This window comes from Heliangelus exortis, chromosome 12 (assembly GCF_036169615.1).
Source record: "Heliangelus exortis chromosome 12, bHelExo1.hap1, whole genome shotgun sequence".
In the NCBI taxonomy this organism is placed as follows: domain Eukaryota; kingdom Metazoa; phylum Chordata; class Aves; order Apodiformes; family Trochilidae; genus Heliangelus; species Heliangelus exortis.
This window is the reverse complement of record NC_092433.1, coordinates 20473071-20495685: the sequence shown is the minus strand read 5'-3', so window position 1 is coordinate 20495685 and position 22615 is coordinate 20473071. Positions and strand designations below refer to the sequence as shown.

The window sequence follows — 22615 nt, the reverse complement described above, 5'->3', positions numbered from 1 at the left end:
GAGAGGGTTCCCTGCTGGCCCTGCAGGAGAGGAGTAGGCACTGGGCTTGTGCTGATCCTGCCCTCCAGAGCCCAGGTTTGCCTGAGCTCTCAGCTCAGGGATTTAACAAGGAAAAAAGGAAAGAAGGCGTTGCAGCCCATGCTATGCTCCTCATGAAAAGCAGGGCTCCACACAGGAGATTCACTTTACAGACAAAGCTTCATTTTTTTTTTTTTTCCCCTTGTCCTTTCACCTTCGGTTTGGTCTCTCCTCAGCCATATGAATGTTTTATTTACAGCCAGTCACTTTCACCCAGTTAGAAGGCCTTCTCAGAAATCAAATTGCTCTTTTTCTGAGACAGTCCAGTTAATAGATTCCCTTCACACCCACTCTCTCCAGCAACTCAACCTCCTTCCTCTACCAGCAGACCAGGCTTACAGAAAAACCCTCCCCAAACCCATCCTGCCTTCACACAGAAGCCCTCCCAGAAGGGCCAGGCTTCTCCTCTGCACCTGGATGGAATCTCCTCACTAGTTCCAGAACCCTGGCTGGACACACTGCTGATGCTCTCTGCAACCCACTCCTGGGTGGTGATTCCACTTGCACCCCCAAGCCTGGCAGCGTCTTCTGGACCACGGGCTCAGTTTGCTTGTGGTGGTCTCAGCACTGACCTCAGGTCCCACTCCAGCCCTGGCTGAGCAGGGGTTGTTGAAGCAGCCAAGCAGCAAGGACCAGATGCAAAACCTCAGAGCAGCCCCAGGAACCACCCCCAACCCCCGAGGAGCTGAAGGATGCCCACAGCCCTGCTGCTGACCACCACCTCCTTTCCTGCAGCACTTTCCCTGCCATTCACCCCCCAGATGTCAGTGGGAATCTTCCAGTGTCAGTGAAGTTCGACCCAGGCCTGTTCTGAGAATATATTCCATATATTTGCATAAACCCAAACCCTAATTCTGCTTGGAGATCTTCAGGGGAATTTGAAGTGCAAGCTGGTGTCAGGGGAGGAGAGGGGAAGGAAAAGGCTAATCCTACACATATTACTTTTCTTCAAAAGCCTTTAAGCTTTTGAAGCAATAGAAAATATATATAGCAATAAAAATATATATATACAAAGAAAGCCTGCTTTTCACTGACTTTTAAAATTATAATGTAATTATAATTTAAAATAGAGCATTTACATATTGCTTTTGCTACTTGGGGACCAACTCATCCTTGCTGGAAGTGTCCTTGCTGTTTCCCACCCCCAGAGTGCTGCAGAGGGGCTGTGACTCTGCACTTGGAATGCGTTTGGGGATCTAAAGGTTCCAAAGATCAGGCTGTGACTCCAGCCAACCACTGATGTCACCGATTTAGTTATCAGCATGAAAATAATTTATCTATCCAATGTGTAAAAGTAGCCAGAGTGTCCTGGAGTGGCTGGATTCACTCAAGGATAAGCCAAACCCTTCATTCCTGAGCAGCCATCATTAGGGATTTATGCTCTGCCAAAATAAAGAAAGTTAATTCCTTCCATTAAAAAACTTGAAGCTTCTCCTTTCCTGTTGGCTGCATCACTAACCCTGCGGAGCCTGACTTCTCAAAGGCAGGACACAGAGAGCACTGTCAGAGTTTAGAGGTGTGCACTAGAAGGTGTTAATTTTCTCTATTATTCCTCCAGAGCTGCCCAAGGTTGCATTTAATTAACCAGGTGACTCCAGTCTTCCAGTTCTTGTTGCTACTAATGTAGCACAATTAGAACAAACTGTTGCCATGGCAACTCCCAACCCATCATAACTCATAAGCCAGAGTGAGCTCTGGGGTTGCCACCATCCCCAGGCTGCTGTGGCACACAGATGGGCATCAACTGGGAATGGACAGTCCTGGGGTACAAGGTGATTTGGGTGCTCAGTTAATTGAGATTTAATTACAAGAAGCCTGTAATTTTAGGACCTGCCAAGTTCCAGTTGTTCCACCATCCCCACCCTGCCAGGAGGTACCCGTGTGGGTCAGTGCCCACCCAGAGCATGAGGAAGGAGTTTTCCTCTCTCAGTTATCAAACATCCCCCTCCTGTCAGTGCAAGTGTCCCAGAGCAGTGACACCTTACAGCAACATCCAAACCATTCTGCAGCAGACACCGGGCTCTGCCTCCCACCTTCTCCCTTCCAGCTCCCAGTTCCCTCAGGAATCACCTCCCCCATGTCATAACAAACTGCTGTGAATTATTTACAGCTCCTCCTCAGCAGCAGGGGGGTGTTTCTGCAACCTGGAATCACAGGATGAGAAGAACCTGAGCTTTAAGCCACCCCAGTTCACATCTGTAACAAACCAGTAAGGCTAATGGGCCACAGACCCTGTTCTGGGTCTATACCTTAGTTCATACATTTTTGACAGGATAATAAGAAAACAACAGACAGGGTTTCTTGCTGTCTTTATAGCTGCACAGCATCCCTGCTTTTATACTTAACTGAGATTTATCTACTGTCTTTCATCCCTTATTATATTCCAAGAAATGAATGCAGAGCACCTGGTAGTTCCCTTAGCTCTGCATCAGGAAGCTTGTCAGTACAAGGCTGAATTTTTGTGAAAAAAACCCTCCACCTGTCAGCAAACACAAGCCACAGGGGGGACAAAAATCCCCCAAAGGAGGAATCTTTCTGTGTGTGTGATTGCAATCAAGTCAAGCCCCAGGGAAGTTTGCTGCAAGGGGGGGTTCCTGGCACACTGCCCTCCCAGCCCAGAGCAGGAGCACCCCCAGGCTGGGCAGAGCTGGGGCACAACCACATCTTCTGTTCATTTTTTCCCTTCATTTTTTCCCAAAGAGGTGCTTGCTCAGCTGGGCTGGAGGTGGTGCTGGCCCTGGTGCTCTGCAGGCTCTGGCAGCCACAGGGTGCTGGGGGGGGGTACCTGACCCTGCTCCCTTATCTGCTGCCATTAGCAGATTTCATCTTCCAGTCAATAAAATATGCTAAAACTCCATTGATTTTGAAGTTCTGGAGAATCAAACCACTTGATCTTTCTGCTTAAGCTTCCCTGGTCTTCCAATTAAGGAACCAGAATAAATCTTAGCTGCTACCTAATACCAGTTCTCACAAAGCTTGCTCTCCAGCTGTAATCATCTTCTAAGCACCTTGGCTAAACTAATTGATTTCCATTCCCTTCTGCTAGGATCACAACACAATCCAGTGCTAAGCTTTTAAATGCCTTTTAGTCTTCAGCATTCTGGTGAATTATTGTTGCTAGTTAAGTTTGCTAGCAGGATCTCTTCCACTACTAAAAAGAGCTACCTTGTCTTCAAATTACATTTAATTATCTCCATTAAACATTACAGGTGGCTCTGATGTAGAAAATGTAAATCACAGGGAACAAGAGGAAGATGAGAGAGTATTGTTCAGAGCATCTTTTGTCCTCCCACTCCCTCTGCATTCTGTTAAATAAATCTCTCTCCTCCAACCCTGAGTCCAATGAAGATCTCCTGAACCCTGAGATACTCCATGTACAGCACATCCATAATTTTTCTGTTGTGATGAGCACCACATGAACACCACTCAGCTGGTGAGGCCGTGTGGGGGGGGCACGGGCAGGGTTAACCCTTGGCTTTCCCTGCTCTGGCAGGGGCTGAAGGGATGCAGAGAACGAGCAACCCCCAGATTCACCTCCTTCCCTCTCTGGGTTCTGTCACCAGGAACACTGCAGCCATTTAAAGGCCAAGTGCCAAGGCAGGCTGGACAATCCCCTCCTGTCCCCATCCCCTGCAGAGCACTGAACCTGAGAAACCCCCCAGGCATGTGAGGGAAGCCAAGACCCAGGGGAACCTCTGCAGAGATGGAGCCAGGCTCCTGAACCAGAGGCTTGGGTACCCCAGAGCTGCTGGGGACACTGCTGCCACTGCTGCCACTGCTGTCCCTGCTGCCACTGCTCTCACTGCTGTCACTGCTGCTGGCAGAGGACAGAGGCTGCAGGGTCCTTCCCCAGCACCCCAGGGAGCACCAGAACCCCCCTGCCCTGGCCCAGCCCGGGCTTGTGCCCTGAGTTGGGTTTGATGACCACAAAGGGATTTTTTTACCACTGCAGAGGTATAAACAGGCCTGAGATCACTTCTGATGGGGGACACTCGGGACACAACATTTTTGCTTAGAGTCCACCAGAATTGTTTCTTTTCAAGCTTCTGCTAAGCTTATGCCTCAAAGACAAAATACAAGGTAATTTCTTTGACTGAGTGTGATGGTTTCTGCTTTTATTATTATTACATCCCTGCTTTAACCATTTAAAACAACAAATAAATCCTTCAGGTCAATATTGTCGTGTTCATCCCTTACACCCAGTGAAACCTCTTTTTGCTTTGCATTAAATTGGCCTCGCCAGGCTGAAAATGCACTTTCAGGAAAGCTGTTTTCTCCCTCTGCAAACCCAGCTATATTTAGCTCCCTGATATGCACAGAGGACCTGACATTTTTGCATTAGAAGATCTTACTCGGAGCAAACTGCAACCACCTCCATGGCCAAGGGAGCATTTGCTGTGTGATGGGGCAGATTTCCTTAGCAGTCCCTGAAGCTGGGGATCTTTTTTTCAGTCATTTTGGCCTTGCTCTCTCAGACAGAACATCAGCTGTACTGGTGGTGGTGCCCATGCCCAAGCTGTCCTGGGTGGAGCACTGGCCATCACTTGGGTGGCTCCTGGTGGGTTTGTTTTCTGCTCCTATTTTGTTTCTGTTTATTCTAAAATGAACAGAAGAAAAAGCTCACTCTGAATGTGTGACTCAAGGAGGGGCAGTGAAGGATGCTCCTTCCCCTGGGACTGACAAGGATGCTTGATTCCCTGCACTTGCCTGGGCTGCTTGCATAAACCATTTTCAGGCAATGACAAAAGTGCTTAAGGATCCATTCTTTCTGCTGAAATGGTTTGATCAAATGAAACCCTGACAAGGGACAAGTTCAGCAAGAAAATTGAGAAACATCTGCATAACTTACATTGTATTGAATAAGCCCTTCATAGTTCTTTTTTTTTGTTCCTGGATGAGCTTAGAATCAGCAGCCATTATTTCTTACTCAAAATAACATTATTATGTTTCTACAATACCCGTGGGGTTCTGAAACTGGTGGTGATCACAAAACACTGCTTCAGCTCTTACTATTTGTCTCACAATGTTAGCCATGATCTACAGGATTTTTCTGAAAAGATGATTAATTCTCATTCAAACAAAGAGGCATTAATGGGAACTGAGGCTTCCTGCAGCAAACACCAAACTGCATCCCCCAGAGCACAGACCTGCCAGAGCCCGGCATCCTCTGCCCACTTGTTGTGGGACAACCCGAGAGTTCAGCATGGGAAATGCCCCTTCAACACAGCCCCAAATCATCCCACCTGAATCAAGGACTCAAAAACAGAGTCTAGATGAGAACCAGGGCTGCAGGGAAAAAAAGAACAACAAACAAAAGCCAACAAAAAAGCAACCAACCTCTGGGAAACCACATCATCTCTGTAATGCACTTATCTCCAGCCTCACATCCACAGGAAATTCAGAGCAGCCATTAAAATAGATTATCACAAATTGAAAATATCTGCAAAGACATTCAAATAAACTTGCCCTCCCCTGTTCTGAGCAAATGAGATAATTTTATGATTACTTCCTTGGAAACTAACTTTGAAGAGCTATTTTGTGATGCTGCAGTTACCCCTCAGCCAGACACGCAGCTGCCTCGAGCTCCCTGTGACTATCTGCAGGACTCAGAAGCACTGTTCCTCACAGAGGGTTTTGCAAAGCTGAGTTTTTGTTGCTGTCAGCACTGAAATCCAGCAAAAATCCCTCCCTTCCCATCCCTAACACCCAACAGCAGTTGCAGGGTGGATCCAACAGCTCTGCTGGAGAAATTATACCGTGAGCTGGAGAGAGTTTGACATAGCAGAGATACTGAAACACAAAGAGAAAGTTTCAGCAACAAAGTAATTAACCCTCTGGACCAAATGGAACCACAATTATTTCCTGGAGAGGTGCTGTCAGCTCCTGCTGCAGATAAAAACCCCCAGGGGAGGTGGCAGGGACCTATCCAGAGATTGCTTTTCATTTGGAAAACTCGCCTGGCAGTTCTACATTTTCTAAAAAAAAAAGAAAAAACAAAAAAAAAACCCAACAAACCAAACCATAAGGAACCCAAGAAGAACGTGTCAACACCATGCATGGAACACCCACATGGTTCTCCCTTTAGAACTGACATCTCTTTTTAGCCAGAGAAAGTTAAGTACAGGCAGAGAACCACAGAGCACAGAGAGTCCCACCCTGTGAAGCAGTTGGGTGCTGGTGGGTGCTGGTGGGTGCTGGCACTAAGCTGGGCAGAGGTCTGTGCCCCATCACAGTCCCACAGCTTTGGTCTGACGGTGCAGAGGGAGCTGCTGAGTCTCTCTGGCTTTGCCTGCCCATATTTTCCCCCTCTGCAATGCACCCTTCTCTCAGGGTTCCATTTATTTCCCATCCTCTGAACCAGCTTATTTCTCTCTCTCCCTGACACGGGATGGAACGGGGAAGGCTGGAATTATCACAGCAAAGAGACCCCTCACTTTTCCCTTCAGACATCAGAGCAGAAATCCTCCCAGGCTTCAAAGAGCCCCCGGGGACTGCGGGACCACGGCGGGGCTGCTGGACCCGGGAGATGAGAGCCTGCAGCGTTATCAGCCCTTTGTGGAGATACCTGCTCCAATAATTGAAAATTTCACAAAGTGACTTGGCTGTTAATTACCTTTTAGCTCTCCCCCAGCCATTCCTGGAAGGCTGTGGCTGTAGCAGCACAGAGGATGACTGGCTCAGGGCTCTGGCATCCCTGCCTTGGGAACCTCCCTCCTCCTCCTCCTCCTCAGGTAATTATCTGGGACAGGATGGTGGCCCTGGGCTCTGCCTGCAATTAGGATTCACTACAGAAATATTAACGTGAAAGCAGCATTACAATGCAGCCAAATGGGATAAACCAGATCAGTGCTAGATCTACCTTACGCTTCTGGTGTTTCAAGAATCATAATCACCATTAATTTCTGGTCTTCTGAGGAGTAGCTAATTACTCTAATAACCTCTTCTTTCACCAGAGCATGAGCTCTTTCCTGCTGCCTTGCTCTCAGTACCTGCCTTGACAACTGACACAACACAGGCTGCAGTTTTTGGGATGCTGCAGCCTTTCACTGTCTGGGCTGGAACAAGAAGGTGCTGAGAGTCAGAACATCCTCTGCCAGAAGTGTCCTGAGCTGGCAGCACAGGGCAAGAGGATGGGATGCAGTTATCACCAACATTTCTTCATTTTCCCAGCCATTCACAGAATCAGCCAGGCTGGAAAGGACCTCTGAGATTCAAGATTCCTCTTTGAAGAGCACAGGGTTCAACTCCCACCCTGTGCCCAAATCCTGGGGATTATTTTCTGCCCAGTTTGGATGGCCAAATCTTCCTTCCCCCCCATGCTGCTCCTATCACTGTGGTTAATGCAGTCCTCAGGCCACTCTGAGCATCCCAGTGCTGAGCACAGCCTGAGAACACCTACAGGACAACACACACCTTCAGCTGGATCTCTGGGTGCTGCTAAAATTGCTGCCCGCCAGCTGATAGAAAGCTTCTGACTTGCAGTTTTTAAATCCATCTGTAAAATCCCTTATTACTGTGATTATTGCATTCATTTCAGAAACACTGCAGGCCTTGCCTGGCTGAACATTATACAAATTAGTGGTGGATAAAAATCCAGAACTGTTATATAGTTCCAGAAAGAAGTGAAAATTAAAGCTTTAAAAACACTTTTAAACGTACAGAGATATTTTCCCACCACTCATTGTTTCCTACCCAGAGTAGAAATGCAATTACAAGGAATTTCATGGCAACACTTATTAATGTGCCATTTTAGTCGCACTTCAGAGAGCAGCAAAACTTCAGGAAACATTTAATGCTCTACAAAAGTGATTTTAAGTGCTTTTGAAAAACCAAGGGTCAAGCCTGGTCTATAGAAATGCAGCTCCAGCCCTGCAAATGGGATATGTGTGGATGGGCCAGAGCCAGGGCCCATTTCTTACACAACTGCTCCTTTTTTTTTTTTTTTTTTTTTTTTTTTTTGGGTTGGTTTCTGCAAAGCCCACAGTTTGGGGAGTCCCGTGGGTGCTTCATGGACCTAAAAAAATCCACTGATTATTTAATTTCTGGATTTCAAAGAACATTTAATTTTCTCTCCATTAAAATGGAGACCTCCCTGCTAGTAGTGCCAGTACCCCACACGAGTTGGATTTATAGGGGACTCTTTTACTGCCAGACCTCCAGACCATTATTTCCCAGGTCATTATTCTCCATGGTTTTCTCAGTCTTGAGGCTGGACAGAATTAAGAACCTCAAGATCTGAACATGGAGCTCTGTAGGGTAATGAAACCACAGGCAAATAAAAAGCAGAGCAATGAGAGAAATTAATGGTTGTGGTTAATGAGCTGAGGCAGGTACCAAGATGCTGCTTTAAAGGAAAGCTGCAATTCATGCCTGAGCCCCAGATTCTGGTGGATTCAAAGTCACATTCCCCGGGAGCCTCAAAGCCCAATTTTCTCCATCATCCCACAGTGTAAAACTCCAACAAATGTCACATTAAAATCCTCATAACTCCCAAATCCACATATGCAGTGTTGCTATAGCAACTGTCATCTTGAGCCTTCCCAGGGGAGAAAATAAATGTGTGTCCTACCTGGTTAATCTGTATTTGTGTTACAGAGAATTGAAGGGTAACTTAGTTTCTCCAAAAAATAGAACATAGACTGAAGTGGTATGCTGGTAATGTGACATTATTTAATCTGAATAAGAATCCACCTTGAGTGCTTCTTCAAATTATAGTATTTTGTAACATCCAACACAATAAGTAAAAGTGTTGCTGCCAAATGGATCTGCCTTGCCCTGCTTATTGGTCTGAATAAAATGGGACAAAAAAAATAGAGAAGCAGGAAGGAAGGGGAGGAGCAGCTGGGATTAAGGGCTCCGGAGTTCATAGTGTATTACAATTATAGTTGTATCACAATTAAACAGACCTTTCAACCAAAGTTTGTGCATTCTGAATGCAGAAATAAACTGATGGAAAATGATGGCCTCGTGGCCAACTCTTCCCTGCTTCTCTTCAGCCCAGGATGAACAAAGCTCCCAAGCAGGAGAACCACAGACACTGAGGAGCCATCATCACCCACTGAGCCATTATTACAACTTCTTTAACTCGGAAAAAAAGTCCTGAAAATACTTTAAAAAAAACAAAAAATCCTATTTGGAGAATATATTCCGGAGTGTGTTGGCAGTTATTACTGGCTTGTAGACATATCCAGAAATGTAGTTTTTTAATCTTAGCAATTACTAAATAAAAGTAATCACAGCCACAGGGCAATAGCATCTCTGTGAAACATAAAAATGTAATGATGACATCTCTCTCTCTGTTAGTTCAGTGACATAATTTGAGAAAATAAGATCTTAAGGGAATATGCAGCACACACAACTTCATCTGCACATGGTTGAAGAGCACAGATCCGGACTTCAAACCCACAGACAGCCTCATTTCTTTTCATCCACCTGTTAGAGTGCTGGCAACTTTCCCAGCTGCATCCTTCCCTCAAGATCTGAGGATCCTGCAGGCACAGCCCCACATCTGCAGGTCCTCAGGAGATGGGATGCTGCCAGCCCAGCATCTGCCCCAGGCCTGGCCCAGGCAGGCAAAGCAGGGGCAGGAAAAGTCCCCCAGGGGCTTCAGACAGTTCTGCTGCATGAAGGTGCAGGTTTGCCAGTAAAGGGACCTGGTTTTTCAGTATTACATTCAGGAAATTTCATTTAAGCAGCACTGTGTGTGTATAAATATACATATATGGTAATTTAAAATATATATTTTTATATATATATATGATCATTTTATATATCTATAGGAGAAAAAAATAGTTTGTGACCTCACAGGCCTTGATAATCAGAGCTGAGCATTGTTAGCAGACACAGAGAACAGAGGCAAGATAAAAAACACCCCAAGCAAGGCTTTTCATCCCAGCCCCAGGCAGCTCCTCCTGCCCTGTTAGTCTCCTCCTGACACCCACATCACACTCAGCCCCCACACCTCAGTCTCCCAGTGCATCCTTTCTGGAAATGAGTTAAAATCAGAAAGATTTTGTGCAGACTCAGGGAAGGATCAATCTGAGGAAAGAGGTGGCACCATTCCAGCCCCAGGGCTGTGTCCTGCACCTCAGAGGTTCCACCAGCATTAGAGAATAAATACTGATGGGTACAGGATGGGAGATGAAAACCCAGCCTGCAGGACAGCCCCAAAACCCTGGAGCAGAGCAGCCCTTCCCAAAACTGAACAAACCCCATGAGTACCAAACCCAGCCTGGAAATGGCACCTGACCTGCTGTTTTCTGGTTTTTTAGATAGCAAAGAAACCAAGTAACTGCAAGCTGTCCAAAAGTCAGGAATTTGCTTTTTCCATGTGTCCCCCCCCATCCAGGTAAAGTCTCCTCTGGCCCTGCACATCTCACTTCCCTCAAACCACACCAGGCTCTGCAAGTCCTCCTCCTGCCATTATTTCCCCTTTATGAATGACTTGCAGCACAGCTCTGGTTCTTTTCTGCTGTTGTGGTTGTTATTTTCCCCCCTGAACGAGGTGTGTATTTTCAATATGCTCTCTACCAAACAACATTCTGCTTGTATTTATTGATAAAACGAAATAAATCCATAGAATGAAAACCACACCGTTATATACAACACCATTTCTCAGTTTAAAAGATGGTGTTGTGTGATCTTTTCAGCAGGTGCAATTTCCATTTCAGCAGAGACTTGTGTGGCTGGGCTGCAGCACAATCCTTCCCAGGGAAAATACGTGACAGCAAATCACTACCCAGCACAAAAAATACAGCCCCTGCACACCCCCCTCCCAGAAAGGGAGGCAGGAAATAAATCAAAGCACCTGCAGCTTGTTCCCCGGGCAGAGCAGAGGGGGAAACCTGGGGACATCCCCTGTGGGTACCACACCCGGGTGCTGCACACCCGTGGCACAGGGGTGGCCACGCTGGGCTGCTGGTGGGACAGAACACAGCAGCTTTCTGTGCCTTCCCGTGTGCCCTGTGTGAGACCCAGTTAATCACCAGCTCCTGCACTGTCCTCCTCGAGTTTGTACAAGAATCTCAGGCTCCCAAAGAAGGGCAGAGCAATTCAGCTCTGTGGCTGCATGGACACCGACAGCTTCTGCTGCTAAATTGTTCCCGTTGCTGGCAGCTGCCTTTGGAATTCTTTGCCTCTCTCTATCACCTATTAAATCCTTGCAGACAACATTTTAAAGCACTTTGTCTGGGTCACCCTGAAGCATCCCCAGGCAGGGAGCACAAAGCTGCTCCCTGCAGCAGCCCACGGCTACAAACGGGCACAGCTCCCTCCAAAGCCTCTGAGGCTGCTCCTTGCCTCTCCCTCGACAGGGAGAGCAGAGGTGTTGGAAGCATTTGTAAGGCTTGGCAGCCTCCTTTCCAGTTGACATCCATTCCCTTGAGGGATGCAAAGGCTGCCTGGGAAGCCCATTGCAGAGGGGAGATGACAAACCACAACCCCTGCCTTCCTCCCGGGCCACCTCCTCCTCCAGCAGAGAGCTGAGGCCAGAACAATTGCAGCTCCAATCCAGCTCCAATTGGGACCAGTCTCCTGGGGCACAAAAACCAAAGCCCTGCGGCAGACACCTTCCTCTGGAAGAGACCTGCAGGCAAAGCAGGGCTCAGCCCCACTCAGCCTGACCCCAACAACCCCCAAGTTGAACAGCTCTGGGAACCCCATCCCTGGCACATCAGGGGATGTCTTGGCTGGCAGATGAAATTTGCTCACCCTCTGAAAAGCTGCAGTCATTTTATCCCCCACAGTGAGCCTGCCCCCAGCTTCTGTGGAAGGACAAACTGAAATGAAGATGGAGGGGACTGAAAAGCAGGGAGCAGGGCAGGGTCTTTCCTGCACAGGGCAGTCTGGGTTGAGCTGAGGGGGTGCAATGCTCAGTCCCTCATGGGCTGGCTGAGATCTTTCCCCTCTTCAACACTGAGTGACTGTGGACCTCCCCTTTTAAAGACCTGAAGGGCAAATCTTGTCTATAGACCTTCCAACAATGTTTTGGAAAATGAGTTACCTTGTCCTCTGGCTGTTTATTGCTTCCTTTCTCCATGGCCACCAACAAGATCCTCATCAACAAGACAAGGGGGAGCAGGGGATGACTTTCTCCCCACTTGGTGTGAGCCCAAAGAGAAGCTGATGATGCCTGCACCCCCAGACCACCCCAGCCTCAGCCCCAGCACTGCCTTGGGGTCCCAGCAGACCCGATTTGATGTGCATACACAGAGCTCTTGAAACCTAATTCCTCTTGGCAGCAAAGCCCAAAGCTGACCAAGCCTTGCATCTCTTCCCAGGCAGAGCTGCTGTGGCTCTCCCTGGGTGCCCATCTCCTACAGCCATGAGCAGGGTGGGAGCCCCAGGACAGAGAACCTGCAGACTCCTCTGCGGTGCTGGGTGCCTCTCACAGCCAACAGGAATCTTTTAATTGAGTCCGACAGCACTTCACAATAATTTCTGTTTGTCACAGTATGACCGAGGGATGAGATCCTGAGGTTCTGAAGTCATGGCACTGCAAGGTTTGGGGTTGGCTTTTGGTGCCTGAACTCCAGGGGTTTCACTGGACCTCACTTACAAAGAGGAGCAACCTGGCTTTCACCCCAGGGCTCTGCCATCCCCTTGCCATGAGCCAGGGGGTAAATCTGCCTGGGTTAGTTCAGAAATAACCCATGCAGGGGCAGTCGGGGCTCAGGAGCTGGAGCTCAGGACAGGCTATTTACTCTGTGGTATAAATGTGCCCCAAGGCTGTGACAGGAGAAGCACAGCACCCAGAACAAGCATTGCTCTGGATGCCAAGCTCCAGGAGCACACCAGGCTACCCGACTACTTTTTCACTATTTTCTTGCTTACACCTTGTATTCAAAATGATTTAGTTAAGAGATCCCTCTTTCTGGACAAGAGGACAGCTAATTCCCACTTGTCCTACCGAAAAGACACACCTGAAATGGTTGCAACAATAAAACTAATGGCTTATATGATTGCTATTGATCAAATGAATAGCCCACCAGGTAGGCAGAGAAGGAGAAGGAGCTGTACCCTGCACCTGCTGGCTTTAGAACCTGGGTAAAGCTGGAGGTCAGAAGGTAATTCCTGGCTGCAACAAATCCTCACACATCAGATGCACACTCATTTGTTCTCACCTACCTTTTCAGCTGACTGGGCAGTGCCAAAAAATATTGGAATGAAGGCAAGCCATACTATACAGGTAGTGTACATAGTGAATCCAATGGGTTTGGCTTCATTAAAATTCTCTGGGACCCCCCGAGTCTTGATGGCATACACAGTACAAGTAACCATCAGCAGAATGCTATAACCCAAGGAGCAAATGATTTGTAGATCCGTAATGTCACATTTGAGAACTCCTCTGGCTTGGTCGGGGTTCATAGTTTTCTGCTCATCATAATCTATGATGATGTTGGGTGGGTCAACCGCAAACCAAATGAAGACCCCCAGGAGCTGGACGGATATCAAGGAGGAGGTGATGGCCAGCTGGGAGGTGGGGCTGATCAGCCTGGGGGCCGTCACTGACTTTTTGCCCTGCTCGAAGATGCGGTAGATGCGGTTGGTTTTGGTGAGGAGGGCGGCGTAGCTGATGCACATGCCCAGCCCCAGGAAGATCCTCCGGAAGGAGCAGACGGTCACGTCGGGCTTGGCGATCATCAGGAAGGTGATGATGTAGCAGAGGAAGATCCCCGTCAGCAGGACGTAGCTGAGCTCCCTGCCCGAGGCCCGGACGATGGGGGTGTCGTTGTACCTGATGAAGGTGGCCATGACGAAGATGGTGGCGACGATTCCCAGCATGGCCAGGAAGACGGGGATGACGGCCCAGGGGGAGTGCCACTCCAGCTTGATGATGGGGATGGAGCGGCAGCCCGTGCGGTTCTCGTTGGGCCGCTGGTTGTAGGAGCAGAGCAGGCAGGTGACCTCGTCGGCCTGGTACTGGTACCCGTCGCAGAGCTCGCAGTGCCAGCAGCAGGGCATCCCCTTCACCATCTTCTTCCTCTCCCCGGGCTTGCAGGGCAGGCTGCAGACCGAGGGGGGGACCTCACGCACCCCTCTGCCCCACTGCATGTCATCGATCTGCGAGAGATGGGGAACAGGGACGGGGGGTTAGGGAGGTGATGCTGGGGGGGGAGGGCCACGGAGGGACCTACAGCAGAGGGAAAAAACAAAGGGATCAACTTTATCTGTGGCAGAGTCCTGGGAAAGCAGCAGGAGCCACACAGACGCTGGTGTCTTCCCCTCTCACTGCAGGACTGCACTTCCCACCCTCATTTTTCATGTGGATGAGCTGTTACCTCTGGTGGAAGGACAGACACCGTCAGACAAGGCAGCACTGTGCAAACCTCTGGTCCATGCAGACGGGGCTGGAGGGAAGGCAGGAGTTAGAGCCACAAACCTGCTTTCCGTGCATCCAGAGCCCGGGGCTCCTTCCCCAGACTGGGACAAGAGCTCTCCCTTCTTGGAGCTGCCACTGCCCAGCTTAATACCTGAAATGAGGTGGAAATGTGTCTCACACGGGGTATGGAATCAGTGAGAGGGTGGTGAGAGCTGCTGCAGGAGCCATGTAAGGAGTACGAAAGACAAAGAAAATAGTCATCAATGAAAAATGCAGTAATTAGATAATATTTCATTTCAAAGCCCCACTCCACTTTGGAAATGCCATCCCTGCTGCTGGGAATGCAAATGAGAGATCCTGATATTAAGCACATGGAAAGTCTCACTTGCTCTGCAGCCCTCAGAAACCTGAGCTCCACAGCCTGGGCACAAAGGCTCCCAAGCACCACAGGAAATTGCTCACAAATCATTTCAAATATTCCAGAGTAACACCAGAGTTCCTGGTTTCTAGGAACAAGGGGGGCTTAGCACTGGAACCCCCCTGGAAGGGGCCAGGCTGGAACCTGCCATTCCCAGTGACAATTCCTTGCCCCAGGTGCCAGCTCAGCTGCCTGGGATCTCAGGGGCTCCAGCAGCTGCTCTGTGTCTGTGGCTTCTCCAAATCTAAAACCTGATCCCCCGGGGCAGATGTGAATAAGTGGTATTAAAAACAAAATTTCAGCTGTGTGGTTTTTTATGTTCCTGGAATGCTTACAAGCTCCACTCTTTTCCCTACAAGTGAAAAATTCTGAAGTGAGTTTGTGACTCAGCTGCCTTGGTTATTAATGTACACAGAAGACTGGGGTTTGCAAGTCTCAAATTGAAGGATTAAGTCTCACTTTCCTAATTTAATTCAAAATAGATCCTGTATCATCTTCATTCCACACATTTGAAAAAAACTCCTGAAGTCACACACTGCTCAAATACTGCTACCAATCGCCTCTGCTGTGAACATTATAAAAATAATCCCTCAATAACAGATATTCTAGAGGTCTGCCACTGCTTGAGAAACTTCATTAACCTTTAATGTTCACAACTTAGTCTGGAAAAAATAAAAAAATATCCATAAACTCTTCTTCCCGAGCAGGCTGAGCTGAAGGGCTGGAGCTGACAGCAGCTGAAGGATGCTGATGGTGCAGGAGAACACAAAGCCTGGCAGCTTGGTCTCACTGGAAGCTCTGAGCAGGAGCCAGCAGAGCCACTGCTCTGCCCTGCTCTGCCTGCAGGGACAGGACAAAAGATGTGAGCAGGAGAGAACCAAAGGGATGGTGAGGAAAGAGACCCAGGACCAAGATTCCTGACCCAGCAAGCAGGTGAGAAAAGTTCCTTGACAATTCCTTAAAGAACCAAGGGACTCAACAGCTCAAAACTTCTTTCACTGTTCTTCAGCACTGATTTTGTGTCTTGCCCTTTCCAAAAGCAGAGGGAAGGGTGAGCACTGCTGACCTGTGCAGCTGGCAGGGACACACAAGGCTCCAGACTCCATCTTCTCCCATCACTGCTACACACAGCAGTCACTTTCGGGTCTTCTTCCAGCCTGCAGTGCTATGAAATGAGAGAGCATCCCCCTGCCTGCAGCTGGACCAGCTCATCAGGGAAGGGTTCTCACCAATTTCCTAATATCTGACAGCACCAGGGAAGGTGGTGCTGGCTCCCCACACCCCCATACCTAGAAAAGGATGAATTTCCATGTTCTCAAATTATATTCCATGGCGTTGCTGGGCAGCTGGGACAGCCTAAAGGGACTTGATTCTGGGCAGATGCTGTGTGTAAAGAGATAAATGGAAGATCAGGCAAAATTATGGAAAGTCCTTTTTCTGCTCTCCTGGGCCAACCCCAGGACGAGGCTGTCCCACTGGCCTCAGGGATTTGCAGTGTTTTGCTGCTTCTGGCAAGAAAATTGAGGATGAAAACCACCCGTAAGATAAACCACCTGGCACCAGAGCCTGGCACTGGGAGAGGAGAATCTGAGTCAAGCCAGAAACACTTTCCCCACTCAGAACAGAATATTTTTGAAACATTTTTTGTCTTTGAAATTAATTGTTGCGTAGCTCCTTTCAGAACAGCAAACAAAAGCAATAAAAGGTTTTTCTGTGCATTTGGCTGCTTTAGCAGATAACAGTTGTGCCTGATGGATGCTTTTTCCTGACCCCCTTTTCCTCTCCCTCCTTCTTCCAGCTTTTGCTGCAGCTTCCTTGAGATATGTTAGCTTTGGAAACCCTGCATCCAAACCAGACCTCTGCTGTGGGAACCAGTTGTTGTATTCAGCCAGTTCTTGTGTTTGCTTAAATCTAAACCTGCTTGCATTCAGTGACTTTTCCCTGCCAAATCTGGGAGGATGAAGCACAAGGTGCTGTAGGCACAGGTCTCATGGCTTGAGAAATCACAGCCCCAGCCAACATGTGATAAATATCACATATAGCACATGATTCTGGTAACTGGCACATCTCCCACTGCACGGTGTGCAGATTGATGCTCCTATAGATCATCTATGGATAATTTGATCTGATAAATGGGGAAAAAACCCCACAACTGGTTCATGGTAGGACATTCAAATCAAGTGTTGAAGAGGAACTTTACATCTGGCTGTGCTCCATGGGACCTGGGCCAGGAGAGCCTCTGGGTGACACTGGGACTCTGGCTTCTCCCACCAGCACAGTACAGAGGGGAAAAACCAAAACAACCAAAAAACCAAAACCAACCCAATAAAAATGGGAAAAAAAAAAAAAAAAAATTAACTAAAATAGGTCCTCCCCAGGTCCAGAGACTTCCCCACCAGCCCAGGGCAGTTCTGTCCTGGTTAGAGAGAGGGAAACTCCAATGCCCCAAGCTCACCCAGCTCCTCTGTATCACTCACTTCAGAGAAGCCTCCAGCCTGAGGGATGAGCTCCATTTCCAATACAAATTCTCATTATCTTTGCTACAGAACAAACATTAACAAGAAATGCTTAGCCTGCCTCATAAGGCCCAACATAATTGTTCATTTTAATGATTAAAGTAACTCAATATATGTGTATAATTTAAGCAGTGCTGCTTTTTTTTGTCCCTACCACAAACATTTCTGTAATAAACTATTTGTTCTGAACTAAATTGTTTCATGTAATGCTTGATTAAAATAAAAATCAGTACAAAAATAATTACATTAATGATAATTAACCTACTTGGGAGAAAAATAGCCACACTCCCTGATATGACTTTCATAACAACTGTGCCATTAATTTCATGGACACATTAGAAAACAATTGTGGAGGATTGTGCCACCTTTACAGATTGCTTTTAGACTCCAGCTACTAAGTCAGCAGTTCAAACAGTTTTTGTATATTAAACTTTACAGAGAGCAACATTTGCATGACTTAGCTCTTAGGGCTTAGCTATTAATGTCTTGTAATTAGTTTCTAAATCCAAGGCTTTAACATGGTAATGGTTTTAAGCTAAGAATATGTCAATAACACACAGTCAACAAAGCCTTCTGCAAAATATCAACTGAAATCCCTGCAAAAGATAACAGCAAGGATGAGCCCAGGCTCCAGAGCAGGCTGGGATGGTGCTGCTGGGACCCACCTTGCACCAGCAGCATCCCTGCCAGCAGGGCCTGCAGGGTGACAGAGCCAGAGAAATCCCCGTGGTGACCAAATCACAGCCTCCTGAGCAGTGCACACTCCCTGCATTGTCAGGGCAGTGCAAAAAGAACCACCCCAAAACAACAACCCAGCAACTACCAACCCTCCCTTTAAAGAGAAGGTTTTGCAGAGCACCAGCCCCAGGCACCCACCCCAGCCCCCTGCAGGACCCACCTGGGGGGTCACCCATTTAACCTGGGCACCCTCAGCACCAGTTTGAGCCCAGTTACAGCCCAGCACCCTGAAATGAGGTAGGGACTGAGCTGGATGTGTTCCCCCCATCCAGCACTCAGCTGTACATTACATCCCCTGGCCCTGCTCCTTGCTGCCTAAAGGACACTTGGTATTTGGGGACAGGTATCAGAATCTGCATGGCAGCTGCATCACGTTTGATTTAACACATCTGTTAAATTTGTTTAACTCTAACCATGATTTAAACTTCAACTAAACCCACCACTTTCACTCTTACTCTGTAACTCCTTCTTGGTGATCTTGTAAGAAGCAGTTCTTAACCTAAATATAAACCTCATTTATTTTTCTCTTTCTTTCCCTGATCTTATTTTTTTCTTTCATTCATTATTTGTCATTATTTACCAGTCTCACCTGCTTTAAGGGCACCAGAAGCAAGTTGCACTGAGCACTTGTAATAACATCTTTAATGAGGTCCAAAGGCTATTTGCTCTTCATTAAAGTAAGGACATTTTTAGCACAACTCTGATAGAGAGAAAAATGCTTAATCTACAATTTTTCCAAAAAGGCTTGTTATCGTACATTTCTGTTGACACACAATAAAATCTAAAATTAATCATTTTAATGCTTTTACATTTGGCTGCAGCTTTGTGTTGTCTTCTCACTAATGGGAGGGGATGGGCCATGCATCTCCAGCATTCACCCCGCATCCCCTGCGTTGGTTTTCCAGCTAAAAAACAAATGTGCATTTATGATGCACAAATCTTATCTATTTAAGTTGATAGGTTGATAGGATAGGATAGCCAAATCCATCTTCTGAAAGCAGAGGTACTTTAAGACAATTTTTCATCCTTAAGTAAGTGGCTTTGGCTGAGAGTGGCTGTAACCAGCCCCAAGGCAGGGCTGAGCCCCAGGGCAGAGGGGGCTGATGCTGCCACCCCTTGAGCCGTGCCAAGCCCTTCCTTCCCAGCTCATCTCACTGCCAAGCTGCTCAAAAGAGAGCCCAGCTTCACAGCTGCCTTCCACATTGCACAGAACAGCCTGAGCTCATCGTGCCCTTGGTATTACATGGGCAGAAAATCCCATCTCCCACCTGGGGAGCATCTTTGTACATGCTGGGGGGAATTTCAGAATATTCATCTGGAAATGAACCAGGCCAGCCTTTCTCTCCCACTCTTCATCCTGCTGCAGGCATTTCCCCCCCTCAACCAACACCAAATATTTTTAGGGGAAAGTTTGGTCTCCGAGAGCTTCCCTCCAATTCCTGCTAGCAACCCGTGTAGCTTCAATTATCTGATTTTTTGGCTTTTTTTTTTTGAAGGCATCTGTTGTTGCTGGGGGGGTATGTTCCTGGGGATGTTTGTAACACAGCCCAGTGGATGATCTGAAGCCCTTTCCAGGGGCTGGATGTGTTTAGCACCAGAGCAGGAGCTGGATGGCCATTTGGCAGCACTCAGCCAAGGTGTCCCTGGCAGGACAGCAGCCTCAGCAGCCATCCAGCCCTCCCACTGCTCAGCACCTCTTGCCAGCTCCTGGTGGTTTTTTTTTCATATATAAGGAGATAATATTCTGCTTAATTACAGGAGTAATTTACAGCTTGTCTGGCTACTAACTGGGAGGATGAAAGCAGAGCTATGGAGCCTGGACACCCCTCTCAAGCATTTAATGCTTTTTGGCACAGAATCATTGGGTCGTTTGGGTTGGAAAAGATCTTAAGATCATCGAGTCCAACTTCCTAATGCAGTACTGCCAAGTCCACCACTAAGCCTTCTCCTTTAGCATCCTGATCCCCAGTGAGGCAGCTGGTGATGAAGCCTGGGACCCCTGATGAGGGAGCTGTTCCTGCAGGGCACCAGCAGGACACCGTGCCAGGGTGACCGTGGGCTCTGATGCCACAGCCTGCACGTGCCCTGCCACATGAGACCAGAAGGGAGAAGACACAAGTGGCCCACTCACATTCTTATGGAAGAAAAACTGTTCAGTATTTTACTATTCTGGTGGAAAGAACCTTAACGAAGCACCCTTCAGTCAATCAGAGGTATTGCAGATCCTTACTTTCTTCTCCTTTTAGCCTGGCTGGATATCTGTGCATTCCTCTTATTTCAAATATATCCATGTTGCCACTGGAATTTAAATAAGGAACTGAAATGTAGTTGCTCAGTGCCTGCCCTCCAGCTCTGAGACTGCAGGGGCTCATTGGGCAGGATGGACAGAAGCCCTCAGCCCAAAGCACCAAAACCACAGCTCAACATCAGGGCAAAGCAGTTGCTCATGGATGTATGCAAAAAAAAAAAATTAAATAAACCAGTAATTCAAGAGTTTGTTTCTAATCCATTCATAATGATCAGTAACTTTAAGTCCTAAATAAGAAGACTGAATGACAAAGCCACATCTAGGAGCAAATAAAGAGTTCTGCTTTTCTCCTGAAACCTCCTTTTCTAAGTTATTTCCCATGGTATAGCCAGGAGTTGGCCTTACCAAGGTTCTGAGAAAAGTATTGGCCCTCTATGCTGATTTATCTCTGCTTATGAGCTAATAAACTTTTTTTTTCTTTCCCCAGTTATTTATGACTGTGCCACATGAATCCATCTGCCAAATCTGATTTATTGCTTTCAAAACGGAAAGGGTAATAACTAGAGATGTACCAAATGGCACATGTGTGATTTGGATAGCATTTATCTTGAAGTGCCTGCCAACTCAAAATGCTTGAGTTTATTTATCCTACTAATTCCCAAGCTGACTCAAAGACCAGTATTTGATAGTCAAATTATTTGGTCCTGGTTTTCTCTTTTTCAAAAATCAGCATCAATGGCACAGTAATTTTCTCATCATGCCTGGTGTGCATGGCACCATGACACACAGGCTGGGATGCAGGATAAAAGAAATATGGAATTCTGAGTGAAACTCAGCACCTGACTCATTTAGGCCCTAATTGGATTGCTGCAACATTATTAATACTGTTAAATTTTATCTTGCTCAAGGCATACTCAGTCAGCTGGTCCCTAAAAGAACTGCAGATGGCTGCAGAGAGTTTGGGGGGGCTGAAGTGGCTTAAATTATTCTGCACTTGGGACCACTCTCCCATCAGCATCACAGCCATGGCACACTTAAACCTGGGGAGAGGAGGAGGAAGAGGAGGAGGAGGAGGCAAAAAACCCAAGCACAACACAAATAAAGGCTCTCCTCAAGTTTAAAGCTCAGGCTAAAGACACTTTTCAGCTGCTTATTTGGGGCCATTATTGCCTCTCATGTGAATGATTAGCTGGAGACACATTAAGACACACACTGTACACCCAATATTACAGTCTGCCCACAAACCACATCAATTTTCAATGGAAATCAGTACTCAGGGACATTAAAAAAATTACTATTTTTGACCCTCTCAATGCATGTGCTCTGTCAGGAACCTTTATGCTTTGCTTAAATTGGTGGTAACTTGAAAGAGCCCTCATGTGGTACTGATGTGTGCTGAGCTTTTAACATGTCCTTCATGGGATTTCTTTCTTCCCTCTAAAGCAAACACAAGCAATATTATGCAATCATCATAATTTCTGTTCTGCTGTCCTTGGTATTTGCATCTGTATGGCAGCAAAATTTCATTTTACAAAACCCAGCTGGATTCTGTTTGGGACCTACAGAAAGAACTTCAAGCCAAGAGTTCCCATACCTCTTAACACAATACCTTGAGGATTTTTATATGCAAATTCAGTAAAGAAAAATGGAGACAAAGGAGCAAGGCTTTGGCTGCTGGTGATTGCCACAGGAGAGCTGGGGGACAGGAGGGTGCCAGCCCACATCTCCTGAGCTCAAATCTAAGGCAGGAAAAGCCCAGCAGCCAGGAATGCCCTCACTGCTCTGGGCTTGGCACACTCTGTGCCTCAGTTTCCCCTGTAAGGACAGCCCAGCAGACACCACACCAAAGGCTTCATTCATTCCCTCTGCACAGGCAGAACAATGATGCTTTGTAAAGAAACAATAATAAATCATTGTAATGTTTTCTCTACACGGCTCTCCAAACACAACAAAAAGCCTCTGCCACTGAAAAGCATCCTTCTGTTTTCAGGTGTCAAACAAAAGAATATTACACCCTAAATAACCCACAAACTAACATTTTTACTGTTGCCAAAAGAAACCAAACCTTTTAACAAACCATAAAACAGCCCAGCAAAGTATTTGTTCCGGAATATATTAGCTGAAAAAAATAGATTAGACTTGCAAAAGTGGATTTAAAGCAGTCATGTGTGGGAGCAAATCCACCACCTTGTTTAAAAACAGAGTGATTGGGTTTGACCATCTCTTACTTGGCACTCGTTCTGGGAGCTGGAGTCTCCCTGCCCACAGGCTCCTGGGTGTGTAAAGAACAGGAGGGG

At 47.1% G+C, this 22615-nt stretch overlaps 1 protein-coding gene across 1 annotated transcript in view; it reads right to left on the bottom strand.

Annotated features, from left to right (window-relative positions):
* The window catches only part of GRM7 (glutamate metabotropic receptor 7), a 200065-nt gene that overhangs the window by 35048 nt on the left and 142402 nt on the right, over positions 1–22615 (bottom strand). The window contains exon 8 of the mRNA XM_071756379.1: positions 13204–14139. Within this exon, the coding sequence (XP_071612480.1) occupies positions 13204–14139 (936 nt within the window). The remainder of the gene's footprint in view (positions 1–13203; positions 14140–22615) is intronic.